Source organism: Balaenoptera ricei, chromosome 11 (assembly GCF_028023285.1).
Source record: "Balaenoptera ricei isolate mBalRic1 chromosome 11, mBalRic1.hap2, whole genome shotgun sequence".
Lineage (NCBI taxonomy): Eukaryota > Metazoa > Chordata > Mammalia > Artiodactyla > Balaenopteridae > Balaenoptera > Balaenoptera ricei.
Window position 1 is genome coordinate 79,459,163 of NC_082649.1, and position 16,663 is coordinate 79,475,825.

Consider the following 16,663-nt stretch of genomic DNA (forward strand, 5'->3'; position numbering starts at 1 on the left):
GCCCTTTGGACAGCCTTTCACATCCACAACTCCAGGCAGGAGGTGATGTAGTCTGTATCATCTCCCAAGAATTCTGTGCCTGTCAGCTTTTAGTGGTTTTGTTTGTTCGTTTTTTTAAGTTATACTTTATTTTAAATCTCTTGTTCTCAGTTGGCTCTTTTCTGTGATCGTGTGCCTGTTCCTTCGCAGAATATTCATTTTGAGAATACCAGCTCTGTTATAGAGACAGTAAAGTACAAACAAGCTTAAATCTTAAACTTTTTATCAGGGTGCTGGACAGGTAACTTTACTATACACACTCTATCGGCCAGTGTCACTTCAAAAGGTTTTAACACCTATTAAAATCACATTAACTTTGAAATGCCAGTTCTGATGGAGAAAAGCCACTCCAGGATCAGATGATATTATCAGCATCTAAATGAGTCAGGCAGTACTGCAAGGAATTACAGATGACATTATTAGCCACAAGACAAAATCAGAAGGCCATAGGCAAACCCCTTGGGTTCTCATAAAATCAGATTTAACGTTATTTATGACTATCCTTTGTTTTCTGTCATTCATATAATTGGAAAAGTGAAATAGAGGCAACGGATCAGACCAAGAGTTTTAGATAACACAGAGTTTGATTGGCCATATTGAATGGCTGCTTTAAACAGTACAGACAGCTGCTCCCACGCAGGCTTGGTCAATTGCATTAGACTGTAATAGAGGCCCCACCTCAGTCCATAGTGTGTGGTCAGAGCCACACAATGGGAAAAAAATGTCAATAAACAAAGCGAATCTCAAACTAAAGTACTAAAAGCTGAAAGCTCAGCACAAGATATCTGAGCAGCTCAGCCCTGAAGAGGTACATGCCAAAGGTATGACCTTCAAAACCCAGAAACCAAAGCATGTCAGCTTATTTCACGGATTTGTGTACAGATTGAACTGTCTTCCAGAATACAAATCCATTTTCAAAGGTTTTCTGGCCCTGCAACTATTTAGAAGAGCACACGTCAGGCTTTCAAGGCAGTTCTAAAAGGCAAATATTCTGAGTACGGCTAGCGGCTAGCGTTGCTTCTGTTCTTGGAGATGTTAAGATATCAGACTCATTCCATTGTGCTCACATTTTATTATCTATTTTAGAGAAAAGAGCCAAAGGCAGCCTTAAGGCCCTTTAAACCAGCATTTGCCAAACTGTAGGTTATAAACCATTTTAGATAGAATAGCAAGTATCAGAGTTTATCACATTTAGTAAAAGTAAGAAAAGATAAAGAATTGTCATGAAACGCACACTTTCCCCAGAGAGGTGTGTTGGATTAATGCCTGTGGGTCTTCTTTTTTTTCTTTGCTTCCTTCCTTTCCTTCCTTCTTTTCCTTCCTTCCTTCTTCCTTCCTTCCCTCCCTCCCTCCTTCCCTCCCTCCCTCCCTTCCACTGGGAATGCCTACAATTATGAAAAATTGAATATATATATATCCTCTAGGAATCGGGTGTCCATGAATATGGTTTCTTTGAATAGTTAGTGACCCATTGTTTTTATACCTTAGTTAAGTTCTTTGATCACAGTGAGTTCCTCCTAAGTACTTTGCAAATATGAAAGACAGCCAGTTCCTTGTTTCATTATGCGTGATGTAAATGCTGTGGAAATCATCCATAATTGCTATGCAACTCCTTTGTGAAGAAAAGTCTGCACGCTCGTAAACTCTGTTACATCTGTTACGTGTAAAACATTTCTCCTGATCATCTTGTGTCACTTTGTCCCTGCTCTTTGCCGCAGCTGTGCGCTGCTAATGACTTCCCTTATTAGTTCGCGCCAGTGCAGTCTTGGGTTTGAAGCACACAGTGTAGAAAAATGTGGCTTTTTAGCAATCTTGTGTCAGGCTAATGGATGATGTTTCTATCCATGGCAAAGGTGACCGGAGAGGAGAGTTGCTTCTCCCACTGCTGTTTTTCTAAAGAAGGATAACGTAAATAAATTCAGAGTTAACAAATAACGCATCAGAGCCATATATATTTGAGCCAGATATGACAACTGTTTAAGTTCTATTAGTGTCATTTCAGGGCTGAGTACAGTCAATTTGTAGTCTGTTAGTTATAAAATGAGGCTGTAAGGACTATAATATAAGCATATTGCAAATCATGGTGGAGATTATTCTTCTGCCTGGAATATTCCTGTTCATCCTTTAAGGCCCGGGTGAATCATCTCCTGTCTAAAGCCTTCCTCTGTGTTCCCATCAGTTTCTTCAGGCCTCTTTTCTACTAATCACATTTGACTGTCATCATCCTTCTACATGTTGTTCTCAGCCATCCGACTGCGACATATTCAAAAGGAGATACTATTTTGTAATCCCCATGCCTAGGTCAAAATCTGGAATAAAGTAGATAGTTGATGAATTAGTAAAGAATGAAATCCTTTTATTTTGTTCACATCCTTCATACGTTTGTTATTAATATGTCAGTAATCATTTCTGAAGTTGAGTTTGGGGAGGTAACGGTGGCCTGTGGCTGGGAAGTGTGTAAATACTCTGTGCTTTTGGATGTAAATAGTTCCTTTCTTTCTACGACCTTGTTGTTAAACGTCTAAAGCGTGTCTAAAAATCTTTGAAATCTCAATGTTTGTTTTCTTCTCTAGGAGGTCCAGCGCTGTACAGCTGATATGAACATCACTGCAGAACATTCTAATCATCCAGATAACAAGCACAAAAACAGATACATCAACATTTTAGCATGTGAGTAATAAACTTTAAACTATCTTAACTGTGGGGAAATGAAATCTTTCTGCTGGGTATAAGCTGAAAGGCAAGCAATCAGAATCAGGATGCCAAGAGAAAATTACACTTGCAAGTTAACCTCTCATTAGCCCATCTTCAACAGTGTGGAAGAAGAAGTGGGGACATTCTCTGCCCGCTGAGTCTTTCACGAAGCTGTCAGATCTCTGCTTAATAATCAGGTGATCGAAGGAAATGTTCTGAGCTTTACTGTTTTTACATGAAGTGATTTCATATCTGATGCTGGGAACCAAAATGTAATGTCATGTCGCTATCTTGACATTGTTCTTAACCAATGAGAGCCAAGTCTTTTAACACAAATGGAAATACTGGGAACTGAATCAAGGAAGTTGAATTTCAGAGTAGTCTCTCTAAGATTAGGTAATTAGTTTACACCAGTCCTTGTGGCCCATGTGCTTAGTCCTGTCCAAAACATTTCCAGGGTCAAGAATACCCTGGAAGTTCAGGACGCAAACAAATAAAGTGTTCTTCTTACAGAGCCTCAAGGAATACCCTAAGAGGACAGGCTACTTTTGTGGCTAGAAGGCCTCTTTTTGTAGACATTGTGGCTTGGGTCACTGGCTGAAAATATACACTTCTGTATTAAGGGCAGGGGCACAGATGTTTATGGTTAACATACACTATGGTAAAGAACACAGTACTTGCAATTTTATGTAATAGCGCATTTAAATCGGACCACTTAAATCTGCACGCTACTATAGATAGTTCTTTTAAATAATACTTTACTGAGATGTAATTCACATACCATATAAAATTCACCCATTTTAACATTAATTTGAATTTAAAGTGAATTTCAGTGGTTTTTATTATCGACACAGAGTTGTACAACCATCACCACCATCTAATTTTAGAACATTTTCAGGACCCCAACAAGAAACTTCCTTACCCGTGAGCAGTCATTCCCAATTCCTCCCTCTCCCAAAGTCCCTAGAAACCACGTACCTACTTTCTTTCTCTATGTGTTTGCCTATTCTGGATAGTTCATATAAATGGAATCATACAATATATGGCCTTTTGTGTCACTTCTACTTGGCATGATGTTTTTAAGGTATACCCATGGTGTGGCTTATATCACTACTTCATTCCTTTTTATGGCTGAATAATACTCTGTGCTATGGATATACCACATATTCATTTCTCATTTGATGGACATTTAAGTTGTTTCTACTTTTTGACTATTACGAAGAAGGCTGCTACGAACATTTGTGTACAAGGTTTTGTACAGACATATATTTTCAACTCTCTTGGGTATATACTTAGGAATTGAATAGCTAGGTCATATGGTAACTTTATGTGTAACATTTTGAAGAACTTCCCAACTGTTTACCGAAGTGGCTACACCATTTTACATTCCCAGTAGCAATATATGCAGGTTCCAACGTTTCCACATCCTTGCCAACACTTGTTACTATGTTTTTTTGATAATAGCCATCCTAATGAGCGTGAAGTCGTATCTCAGGGTAGTTTTGATTTGCATTTCCCTAATGATCAGTGATGTTGAACATCTATTCATGTATTTATTGGCCACCTGTATATGTTCTTTGGAGAAATGTCTGTTCAGATCCTTTGCCCATTTTTTAATTGGATTACTTGTCTTTCTATTGTTGAGTTCTTTATAGATTCTAGATACAAATCCCTTATCAGATATATAGTTTGTAAATATTTTCTTCTATTCTGTGCATTGTCTTTTCACTTTCTTGATGATATCCTTTGAAGTACAGATTTTTAAAATTTTGGTGAAATTCAGTGTATTTTTCTTTGGTTGCCTGTGGTCTTGTTCTCACATCCAACGAACCAGTGTCTAATCCAAGATCATGAATATTTACACCTGTCACAGTTTTTTGGTCTTAGCTCTTACATTTACGTCTTTGATCCATTTGAGTTAATTTGTGTATATGGTGTGAGGTAGGGGTCCAGGTTCATTCTTCTGCATGTTGATATCCAGTTGTCCCAGCACCATTTGTTGAAAAGACTCTTCTTTCCCCCATTGAATTGCCTTAGCACCCCACCAAAAATCAACTGACCATAAGTGTGAGGGTTTATTTCCAGACTTTCCTTTCTTTTTCATTAATCTGTATGTCTATCCTTATGTCATTGCCACACTGTCTTGATTACTGACTTTGTAATAAGTTTTGAAATTGGAAACTGTGAGTTGCTCTTCTTTTTCAAGGTTGTTTAGGCTATTCTGGATCCCTTGTACTTTCTTATAAATTTCAGGATCAACCTGTCTATTACTGCAAAAAATGTAGCTGGGATTTTAATACGGATTATTTTGAATCTATAGATGAATATGGGGAGCATTGCCATCTTAACAAAATTAGGTCTGCCAATTTATGAAGATGGGATGTCTTTCCATTTATATAGGTCATCTTTTATTCCTTTCAGCAATCTGCATTTTACAAGTGTTATGCTTTTATTAAATTTATTTCTAAGTATTTTATTCTTTTGGATGTAATTGTTCACTTGATATTTTCAGACTGTTAATTGCTAGTGTATAGAAATATAATTGATTTTTGTATGTTATGTTGATCTTGTATCTTACCACATTGACCGAACTCATTAGTTCTAACAGCTGTGTGACCCTTGTTATTTTCTATGTTTTTGTTAATAGCCACTCTAACAGGTGTGAGGTGATATGTCATCATGGTTTTGATATGCATCTCCCTGAAGATTAGTGATGTTGAGCACCTTTTCATGTACCCATTGGCCATCTATATGTTTTCTTTGGAAAAATGGCTATTTAGGTCCTCTGCCCATATTTTAACTGATTGCTCGTTTTGCTAGCTATTGATTTGTGTGAGTTATTTATATATTTTGGATGTCAACCCCTCATCAGATGCATGATTTGCAAATATTTTCTCCCCCTCGGTAAGCTGCCTTTTCATTTTGTTGATGGTTTCCTTTGCTGTGCAGAAACTTTTTAGTTTGATGTAGTTCCACTTGTTTATTTTTGCTTTTGTTGCTTTTGGTTTTGGTGTCAGATTGAAAAAAATCACTGCCAAGACTTATGTCAAGGAGCTTTTTTTCTCTGTTGTTTTTTCCTAGGAGTTTTATGATTTCAGGTCTTAAACTCAAGGTTTTAATCCATTTTGAGTTAATTTTTATGTATGGTGGACTGTAGTGGTCCAGTTTCATTCTTTTGCATGTGGCTGTCCACTTTTCCCAACACTATTTATTGAAGAGACTGTCCTTTCCCCATTGTATATTCCTGGCCCTTTTGTCATAAACCAATGGGCCATATATGTGTGGGTTTATTTATGGGCTGTCTACTCTGTTCCATTGATCTGTGTGTCTGTTTTTATGCCAGTACCATACTGTTTTAATTATTATAGCTTTGTAATATAATTTGAAGTCGGGGGTGTGATGCCTCCAGCTTTGTCCTTCTTTCTCAAGATGGCTTTGGCTATTTGAGGTCTTTTATGGTTCCACACACATTTTAGGATAGTTTGTTCTATTTATGTGAAAAATGCCATTGGAATTTTGATAGGTATTGCATTGAATCTGTAGATTGCTTTGGGTAGTAGTATGGACATGTTAACAATATTAATTCTTCCAATCCATGAGCATGGACTATCTATCTTTCCATTTATTTGTGTCTTCTTCAGTTTCTTTTATTAATGTCTTAGAGTTTTCAATACACAGGTCTTTCACCTCCTTGGTTAAGTTTATTCCTAGGTGTTTTGTTCTTTTTGATGCAATTGTAAATGGGATTGTTTTCTCAATTTCTCTTTCTGATAGTTCATTATTACTGTATAGAAATTCAATCGATTTTTGTGTATTGATTTTGTATCCTGCATCTTTACTGAATTCATTTATTAGTTCTAACAGTTTTTTGATGGAGTCTTTAGGATTTTCTATATATAATGTCAGGTCATCTGCAGATAGTACCAGTTTTACTTCTTCCTTTCTAATTTGGATGCTTTTTATTTCTCTTTCTTGCCTAACTGCACTGGCTAGGACTTCCAATACCACGATAAATAAAAATGGCAAGAGTGGACATCCTTATCTTGTTCCCATTCTTAGAGGAAAAGCTTTCAGCTTTTCACCATTGAGTATGATGTTAGCTGTGTGTGTTGTCATATATGACCTTAGGGTTTCTATATACAGGATCATGTCATCTGTGAATGTAGTTTTACATCTTCTAGAAAACATTTTAAAAGAACCAAAAGTCATTTTTGAATGAGAGTATTTGTTTCAGTTACCTGAGAGAATGAGGAGAAGGAAAAGAAGAGAACAAGAAAGAAGAGTAAAACTTTTCTTTTCTTGCCAGTCTTTGGATAGATTGACTCTGGCAGTATTTGTTGGCCAAGCCAGTCAAGGCTCACCTTCCTGAGATTGTGAGGACTTGTCCATATTTATAGACCTCATTTCTAACCATATAAGTCAGGCAGAGATATACACGTGTATATGCCTTGCATATGTCCACACACATCACTCTCCACCATAGCAACCTCTACTTCTAGTGAGCTCACTGCCTTAGCTAAAAGTATGTGGCAGAGAAGAGGGAGGAAATCAAGGCAACTTCTGTGTGATGTGCCCAAGGGTCATCGTGTTTTGTCACAAAGCCACCAGTTCTTTTTTTTTTTTTTTTTTTTTTTTTTTTTTTCTTTTTTTTTATTTTTTATTTTTTTAAATTTTTTTATTTATTTATTTATTTTGGGCTGTGTTGGGTCTTCGTTTCTGTGCGAGGGCTTTCTCTAGTTGTGGCGAGCGGGGGCCACTCTTCATCGCGGTGCGCGGGCCTCTCACTATCGCGGCCTCTCTTGTTGCAGAGCACAGGCTCCAGACGCGCAGGCTCAGTAGTTGTGGCTCACGGGTCTAGTCGCTCCGCGGCATGTGGGATCTTCCCAGACCAGGGCTCGAACCCGTGTCCCCTGCATTGGCAGGCAGATTCTCAACCACTGCGCCACCAGGGAAGCCCAAGCCACCAGTTCTTGTTAGACATGTTTTACTTTCACAAGTTCATTTGAGGTTTTACTTTCACAAATTCAAATTAGATGTGGTTTTATTTTCATAAGTTCAGAGAGCTGGGTTTTGGTGCTCTCTTGGCCATTTGGTTAGACTCTGGGCACATAACCCGGCACCTTGGTCGACCCCTATATTAATGCCTTTATATAGCAAGGAGTAGCATAGAAATGTTATGGAACAAGTAAAATTAGTCCATGAATGTGCCTGGAACACAATATAGGAAGAGCCTTCTCTCATGGAGCCATCACAGCTTTCAAGGCACACGTGGATGCCACCTCCAGTATTGATCTTTTTAGCTAGTCTGTTACCTTTTTGATGAAATATGAATTGTGCAACTTGAGGAGCATGTGTTCCTCTTTGTCAGTCTGACAAGTAACAATATAATGCTCCTAAGGCATAGGATCCAGATGCCCTAGGAGAGTATTTTCAGTTGGGGCCCATTTATATCAGGCAGGCCCTGTTCAGATTCATTGCAGTCTGAGAGTTTGTCAGCACAACAAAAGCAATTCACAGTTTCAAGAATGTGGAGGGCTTTCCAGAAGTGCTTGATATAGTCTGGGGTCAGTAATGTCTAGGCTAATCCACTCATTGGACTTCTTTTTGAACTAGCCTTTTACGATCATGATTATAAATAGAAATGGAAATCGGGCTTTTGCCCATTCTCTTTCTAGCTAGGGAAAAATAAAAGTATGACCTCAGCTTTCTTTTGTTTGTTATCCTATAAATACAAGCTCATTCTGTTGGGCAACCAGAGGCACATATCACCACTCACCTTTTGTTCGTAGGGGAAGGTTAAGTGGATCTTAAATCTGATCATGGACTTCAGATTCCTGTGAAGAGATTACTCTTAGAAGCAAGCTCTGGCTCCCTCAGTTACTCAGGGTCTGCTGGGGTGATGGGGAGTCCAACTGAATTTAGCAATGGCACCTCCGGAAAATAGACGTTCTGGACTTGATCTAATAAAATCACCTTTTTATATTTGTATCAATGGGGAGGGGGTGGGGCATGAGTAATCAAAGGCCTTGGAAACTGGTTTTAAAATATAGGACGAGGAAATCTGGGAGGGTTGCAACTTGAATTGTTTTACATGAACTAATAAGGACCACAATTTGCATTTCTTGCATATTAGCACTCACAGGTCAGAGCATGAGGTAGGAGTGTCCCTATGGTTTGGAGATGGGTTTGAATGCTGTAGCTTTGAATTTTTAGTTGTTCTTCTGCCAGAAGGTTTCTCGGGCCACTCTGGGAGATGCCATGTTGCCCCTTTGCCTTGTTTTGTGCTTTAGAATGCTGCTAGTTTTTGAATTATACATTTTGTTTTTGCTTTTTTTTTTTCTTATCCTCTGTAGATGATCACAGTAGGGTGAAGTTAAGACCTTTACCAGGAAAAGACTCTAAGCACAGCGACTACATTAATGCAAACTATGTCGATGTAAGTCAGAAATGTTTTTATAAACCTGTTTCTGATAAATGAAGAGTGCTGCAGAGACTGTTGAATGTGTTTTCATACCGCACAGAGCTCACACGAGAAGCACAGCCTACTCAATACGGAAGGCACTTGAATTATTAACTGGTCTGTGATACTGCTTTCATCTTACTTTGTGCTGTGTCATCTTTGAAGGGTTACAACAAAGCGAAAGCCTACATCGCCACCCAGGGACCGTTAAAGTCTACGTTTGAAGATTTCTGGAGGATGATTTGGGAACAAAACACTGGAATCATTGTCATGATTACGAACCTTGTGGAAAAAGGAAGAGTAAGAACTTGTTGGCTTAATCGTGTACCTTCATTCAAAAAAATATTTGTGGAGTACCGCTGTAGGGTAGAAACTTGGCAAGGCCGAAAGAGTTAGAGAAATGAGAAGTGTCCTCCCTGCCAGGAAAGTGAGCTAGGCACTTACCAGAGTGGATTAAACATGATGATCGAGGTGAATAGGGTATTAATTAGGGGGGTGCTGCAAAGCACAGGAATGCATCCTCTAGTACAGAGATTTTTTTTAAAGAGTTAGTTAATATTTGAGGTGAGATTTGAACAGTGAAAGAGGAGGAGGAAGAGTTACACAGGCTAGAAAAGAGAAGGAGGGACGTTCTAAGTATCTGGGAGAGAAAGAACAAAAGCAGGGACGTTGGAAGAAACAGTTTAGTCAAGGAACTACTAATAGTTCACACTGGGGGGAGTAAAGACTGCTTAAACACCTTGACCGTGACTAAGAGAACCTTTTTTTAAGATGATGATTCATATGTTAACTTTATTGGGTTATGAGCTTACATTAGACGTGAATTTAAGCTGGAATAAGGATCCAGGCTCTGGTTGGTAACTCAGAATCACTACTGCTTCACTTGGATGGTGGAATCCCTGTTTTGCCTTTGGTGACCCAGTTTTTAACACAAAGGCTCTCACAGTTACAAGAGACTTTGTGTTAACTGTGAATGCAGGCCAGCCTCCCAAAATGATACTTAAACTCCCTTGATAACATATCCTACCCACATTTCGTAGAGGTCAAATATACAGGATTTTTCTTAGACCTTCTTTTAAAGTACATCATGTGTTGAAGGATGATCACGAATACTAGGCCCATTTCTCAAATGATCTTGCCCAAATGTGTCCCAAGATTAACCTCTTCAGAGGTCACATCTGCCTGCAGGGACTTCAGCCCATGCATTCCTTTTTTAGTCAACCACGTGGTAATATGGCCTGTGTCTCAACACCGTCATTTGAAACCACATTATCAACATTGGAATTGTGCATCAGTTGCAGTTATAATTTACAGCTTTTTTCTTTTTTGCAGCGAAAATGTGATCAGTATTGGCCCACAGAGAACAGTGAGGAGTATGGAAACATTATTGTCACACTGAAGAGCACAAAAGTACACGCCTGCTATACTGTTCGTCGTTTTTCAGTCCGAAATACAAAAGTGAAAAAGGTATTGAAGGAGTTGGGTGGGCTGCCAGGGCATCTCTTTTTAAACTAGTATGAAAATTACTGTGCGACTAAGGCCAACTCTCATAACCAACTTGGTTTTTAAAAAAGTATTTTTGAAACATTTTTTTCACAACTCTTTTGATTGACATCAGTGTATGGTGTGAAAGATACTGGCAAAGCACATAATAGAATTTAACGGCCTGACTGAGTTCTTTAATCTCTTCATGAAGGAGGCTTCATTTGGGGGGAAAAAAAAGGTCCTCTGAGGTTTTGGTAACCAGCAAATATGGCAGCATCTGTTTGTTTGGTGATTCAGCTTTTTAATTCCAATTTTCTGACAGCTTTAAAGCATTGTTTCCCAAAGTGTGTCCCAAGGGATACTAGCCCTGCAAGATGCTTGCAAAAATCAAATTCTGTGCTTCAGTAAGTATGGAAAATGAATGCCACGGAGTATGTATTCCCCCTTAGAAATTTACAAGGAACACAAGTACCCAGAGTGCTAGAGTTAAGAAACCGATATAACTTTGTCGTGTTTCCTAATGTGACTTAAAGATAAAACCCTTCTCTGTAGTAGAACTGTTACCATCCTGAGAATTACACCTTGAGAAAATGGTGCTTTCAAGCTATCTCAATTTCTCTTGTTGAAAAATCCACTGTCCCATCGAGACTCATAGATCACTGTAGCAGTACTATGAACTCAAGACAGATGCTCATTAGGAAAATGTGAAGTAGTACTCTACAGAGGTTTAGGTATGGGAGTTGTTTGTAGCAGTGGTTCCTAATTTATTTTTTTAGTCTTGGGCATCTTTGAGAATGGGATAAAACTGTCTCCCTCTTGCCCCAGAAGAATTCACATTTACCGAGATTTTTATACGCACTGTCAGTGGCTCTGAAGCCCATTTGTGACCCAAGGTTAACAGTCCTTTCTGTGTATAGTTTTTTTGCAAGAATAGCAGAAGTATATAAAAGTCAGCTGCACTGTTTTTATCTGTGTCCTCTGTAATAGAGCTGTTAACTGGCTCAAGCTAACCAATAACCAGTTTATACTCATGAAGTACAGTGTCCATTACTCACGGAAGCACCTCAGGTTATTTAAACACGGCCCACTTACTCTTATTTTAGAAACAGCTTAAGCCAGAGGAGGAAGTCAGATAGGAATGTTAGGTGTTTTGCACGCTGACCGTAGTAACTGCAAATGCGGAAGAAATAGGAAAATGAGAGGTAACAGAAGAATTAAGAAATCAAAGACATCCAAAGGCCTTATAGCACAGGGCCAGACACCCTACAAGGTTCAGTGTCAATGGATTAATGACCCTGAGTCATCAAAAAAATTTTTTTTTATTTTAGAGGTATTGGTAATTAAAAAAAAAAAAAAATCACAGCAAGTGATCTATTGGGGGAAATTTTTCATCCAGAATGGTTCAAGTGTAAAAAGTGCGGCCACGTAAATGAACTTTTCAGAGTAGTTTTCCTTTATGAAAGTGACAGATAAATTGATTGTTGCCTTTGACTCTAGAGATTTAGAACCACTTGTCACTTAGGATCCTCCCCACACTTCCTGGAGAGTGTACAGCACGAGCCCTTCGGCTCCTAAAGGTCCAACCCGGACAGTGGAGAAAGAATGTGAGTCCCGGCCCACAGTCAGATGAGTTGGGGCAGGAAGTCAGGAAATGGAGGCCTTGTAGGCAAATTACAAAGTGCTATTAAACATTCATTCTTGGTACAGTCTTAACCCATTTTCTCTTCCAAGAGATGTCTGATCCGTCTCATGCACCCAGGTCATGTCTCCATTTTGGGCACGAGAGGGCCACAGAGAGGAAAAAACCAACCCCAGGGACGGCAGTTAAGGCAAATGGGAACAGAGGTCAGGTTTGCTGACATCCTTATGTGATTTTTATCAGAATGCCCACTCTCAGCTTAAAGACATCTTTTCTCACCCTTCTCTTAGGGTCAGAAGGGAAATCCCAAGGGGCGTCAGAATGAACGGGTAGTGATCCAGTACCACTACACGCAGTGGCCCGACATGGGAGTTCCCGAGTATGCCCTCCCAGTCCTGACCTTCGTGAGGAGGTCCTCAGCAGCCCGGACTCCAGAAATGGGCCCTGTGTTGGTGCACTGCAGGTGAGGCCGACGACGTCCCCTTTCTTCTGCCTGGGATTCAGCATTTGAACTGGGCAGAGCAGCGGGTGTGGGCTGTGTGAACTTGGACCACTGTGGCCCTGCTGCTGCTTTGTTTGATTTAGAAACGGAGTCTTACGCTGAAAACTGGACCAATGAGACCTGTTAGGGTTATGGAAAGTCACTGTAGTCCCCTCACATTAAGAAGCCATCTGCTGCTTCTGAGGTTAAAACAAAATCTGCTCTTAGAGGATGAGTTTCCAGTTTTTATAACACCTTCTTATTACTGATAAAATCCCCAGTGTTTATAGGGAAATTGTTGGCAGCTCCTAATATGTAGAAACCTTAACACACAAGTTTAGAACTTTCCACTCGAGAGGTTTTGAGTTTTTGAACATGGCTTTTCTGTAGGGTTCCTCCAAATGATAATATTTAGTTTATGTGTGAAAGGCTTTCAGCTTATGCATGCTATATAAAATACCTTTTTTAAAGCACAGATAAAGCCTGTTTTCCCATCTTAACTAACTACCTTAAACAACCTTAGCTGATTGTTATAAAAATGCTTTTATTGTGTTTCATTTGGATTGCTGGGCTTTTTTCACTTTGGTATTCAAATAGATGTTGCTTATTCTGTGATGTATGTTACATAGCTGCCCGGCCTTTTCTCAGCATTTCTCTGGGGCTGTTCTCATCACATGCTTCCACAGAGCAGATCCTTTGCAGACGTCGGAACCCATCGTCTGTTTAAAGTCCCATGAGGACTCTACATTTTTGCTCACCCACTTAGAATCACTAAAATAGAGGTGAAGGTCTATCAATCAAAGCACTTGGGTATCATCAACAAAACTCTGTGAGATGGGGAACCTGAGGCGGCAGGTTTCTGCCAAAAGAAGCCTGTGGTTCAATACGGCAGAACTCGGGTCTCCCTGGGTTGTGTTGTTTTGCTTAAATAACAATCAGGAAATGGGAATTGAAGAGGCCAGCTTTTCTAGAGGGGCTCTTATTCTCCTACCCCTGGATTACTAAAGGAAAGTAGCCCTTTAAATAGAAACTTGCCCGTACTGAGCACCCTGGGGGGGAGTGGTGCAGAAAGGGGGTTTATTGAAAGGATAGTGCATTCTCCCAGAATCCCTGGGGGAGCGGGAGAACCGGGCAATGCCTCAGCAGGGGTGGTTCTGGTGCGGAGATGGCTACTGCCAGGAGAGACACCTTGCGGTCCCTGGCATCACAGAGTTAAACCCTTTGCTTGAGCTGCAAGCAAGGCTGAGAAAGCAAATATGTAACTCTATATATTTTTATTTATTTATATTTAATTTTATATTTTTATGTATGGTAGAAGGGCAGTCTTCCCTCCCCATCAAGACTCATGAGGGAGGAAGGATCCTATTGAGGTTTCTGGATGCTAGCCGTATATCATAACCCTCTTGTTGAGAGAACCTAGTGTAGTTGACGTAGGTTATTTCTCAGCGCGTTGGAGACTCAGATGATAATTTTTGTAATCCATGGTTCATGACATGGTAGAGCAGCAGGTGTACTAGTTGAGTGTCTGCCTTGCTCCCAGTGCTGGCGTGGGCAGGACGGGCACCTACATTGTGATCGACAGCATGCTGCAACAGATCAAAGACAAAAGCACAGTCAATGTCCTGGGATTCCTGAAGCATATCAGGACACAGCGCAACTACCTCGTCCAGACTGAGGTGAGGAGGGGCTGCTGGGGTTCTCATGTGATTCCAGCACACGCTTGAACGGAAAGTTGAATGACTGATAGTGAGGAGACGTATGCATTCTCTTGAGGCTGGAAGGAATTTACAGGTTTGTGTTGGAAGATGTCCTAACCGGGATACCGTTCTTTGGCTCACAGTCGTCCATTTCTGTGTGGATCTTAAAATGAAGCAGATACACTTTTCTCTTGTGCCGTGTACTCCATGCTGGGGGCGGTTAAACCTTGTTTTTTAGCCTGAGAGATATATACGCGAGAATGGTTCTGAAGCCCTTCACTGAACACACGTTTTCCCACTGCTTTGTTTGGGGCGTGGTGTGGAATACAGAACTAAACGCAACACAGTCCCTACCCTAAAATAACTTCTGGTAGACAAGGAAGGAAGGAAGTATTGACTGGAGCCGACGCCCTGGCTGTAAATGCATGAGGGGATTCCCTGGGGGGGGGGGGGGGGAGTCACTGCTAGAGGAAGAGTTCACCTAAGGTAGATTTCACGCAGGGGACAGAGGCGGCTGCCCCGTCCCAGGTCTCCTCAGCGACCACCATGTCGTGTGCCTTTTAGGAGCAGTACATTTTCATCCATGATGCCTTGTTGGAAGCCATTCTTGGAAAGGAGACTGAAGTATCTTCCAGTCAGCTGCATAGCTACGTTAACAGTATCCTCATACCAGGAGCAGGAGGAAAGACACGACTGGAAAAACAGTTCAAGGTAGTGCTTTGAATACGTTTCTTTGGCAAAGCAGCAAGGAGGTAAAGAAATGCCTTGAGTTTGGAAGGGCATGTCTTTTTTGCATGAATGTCTAGACTGAAATGGATTGCTGTTTGTACTCCTCAGATGTAATCCATGGGAAGATCAAGTTTCGACTTACGAATGAATTGTTGGTATCCAAGTAGATAGTGCCGTGCTGTATTTTCTTCTGCGCAGTTTACGACTTTAACATTTGCCCCTGGCCACAATGACATAGTACTCTGTCAGTCGTTCCAGTCCAAAAAATATCCTCTGTATTTTTTTCTGAACGAATCTCTCTTACCCTGATGAAGAACGGCTATTTGTTGGCGTTATCTTAAAAGCAAAGCTCTTTGAATGACTATCCTAGCAGATAATTTAGAAACTAGAAAAGATCTAGTTACTATGGAATACTAAAGAAACTTTAGTTAACTTTTCCTAAATGGTTATTCTTTTTATTTGATAGGGGCATGGGGTGTAAAGACAGTGAAGGTTTATATGGAATTGAGTGAAATAAAAGTGAAAAAAGAGACTATAAGAACTATTTAAGTAAGATCAGAAAGCTCAGTCATCTCAAAGTACTAAGTGCTTTCCTATTTCGTAGTCTCTCATTAGACTTTAAAAAACCAGGCTTTTTTGCACATTGTTCTATATGTAATTTCTCATTTTGTGTCAAGATGGAAAGAATGAGATGAATCTCTGCAGTTTTAGTTTTCATGGTAAAACTTTCCATAGACACTGAAGCCTTCGAGTCTCAGCTCAAGAAATGAGACTGTCAAGCAAATGATAACAAGTGCTATGAAATGAAAAATACATCAATTTCACCAGGTTCAGTTAGTTATAACAATTTTAAATTTCTAGGTCTCCTTTTGTAACATCCTTACTACTCTGCAAACCATTTGAGGTAATCAATAGTGAGGACAGAGTGTCTCATTTTGAATGTTTAAAATGAATTCTTAAAAAAATTAAGTACCAATAATTCTTAATTAAATTCTGCCTTTTCTGTTTCTGCAACATTTGTTTATACACTGTTTTAAAAATTCATCAAAGGAAACCAGGTCATTTGTTCCTTTACAGGCATTAACCATGTTAGAACTTAAATAGAAATAAAAAACAAATAGAAACTTAAACTACATCCATCTCCATGTAGAGAAGGAGACCGTTCCCATATACTCTGTTAGGATGGACCCCTCCCCACCCCCCCCAAAAAAGATTGACAGAATGATTCAACCAAGCTATATACACAGGAAGAATAACCAAACTACTGGGCTAATTATTTATAACAGCCTTAGAACAATGTCAGTTCAGTTTAACAGACAGACATTTACTGAGAACTTAGTAAATTCTTTACCTTCAAGAAACAGGATTAGCTCTTATTACCACGAAGCCGTCTTTGCTAGTATAGCGCCACCTCCGTCTCATGTGGCTGTGAGGAATCA

The 16,663-nt window shown here is 39.8% G+C and overlaps 1 protein-coding gene across 5 annotated transcripts in view; it reads left to right on the forward strand.

Annotated features, from left to right (window-relative positions):
- Positions 1 to 16,663, forward strand: part of PTPRG (protein tyrosine phosphatase receptor type G) — a 726,426-nt gene that overhangs the window by 684,582 nt on the left and 25,181 nt on the right. For all 5 annotated transcript variants that reach the window (XM_059940105.1, XM_059940106.1, XM_059940107.1 and 2 more), the window contains 7 exons: positions 2,613 to 2,709; positions 9,087 to 9,169; positions 9,359 to 9,493; positions 10,526 to 10,660; positions 12,608 to 12,780; positions 14,339 to 14,474; positions 15,060 to 15,206. In XM_059940105.1, coding sequence (XP_059796088.1) covers positions 2,613 to 2,709; positions 9,087 to 9,169; positions 9,359 to 9,493; positions 10,526 to 10,660; positions 12,608 to 12,780; positions 14,339 to 14,474; positions 15,060 to 15,206 — 906 coding nt within the window. The remainder of the gene's footprint in view (positions 1 to 2,612; positions 2,710 to 9,086; positions 9,170 to 9,358; positions 9,494 to 10,525; positions 10,661 to 12,607; positions 12,781 to 14,338; positions 14,475 to 15,059; positions 15,207 to 16,663) is intronic.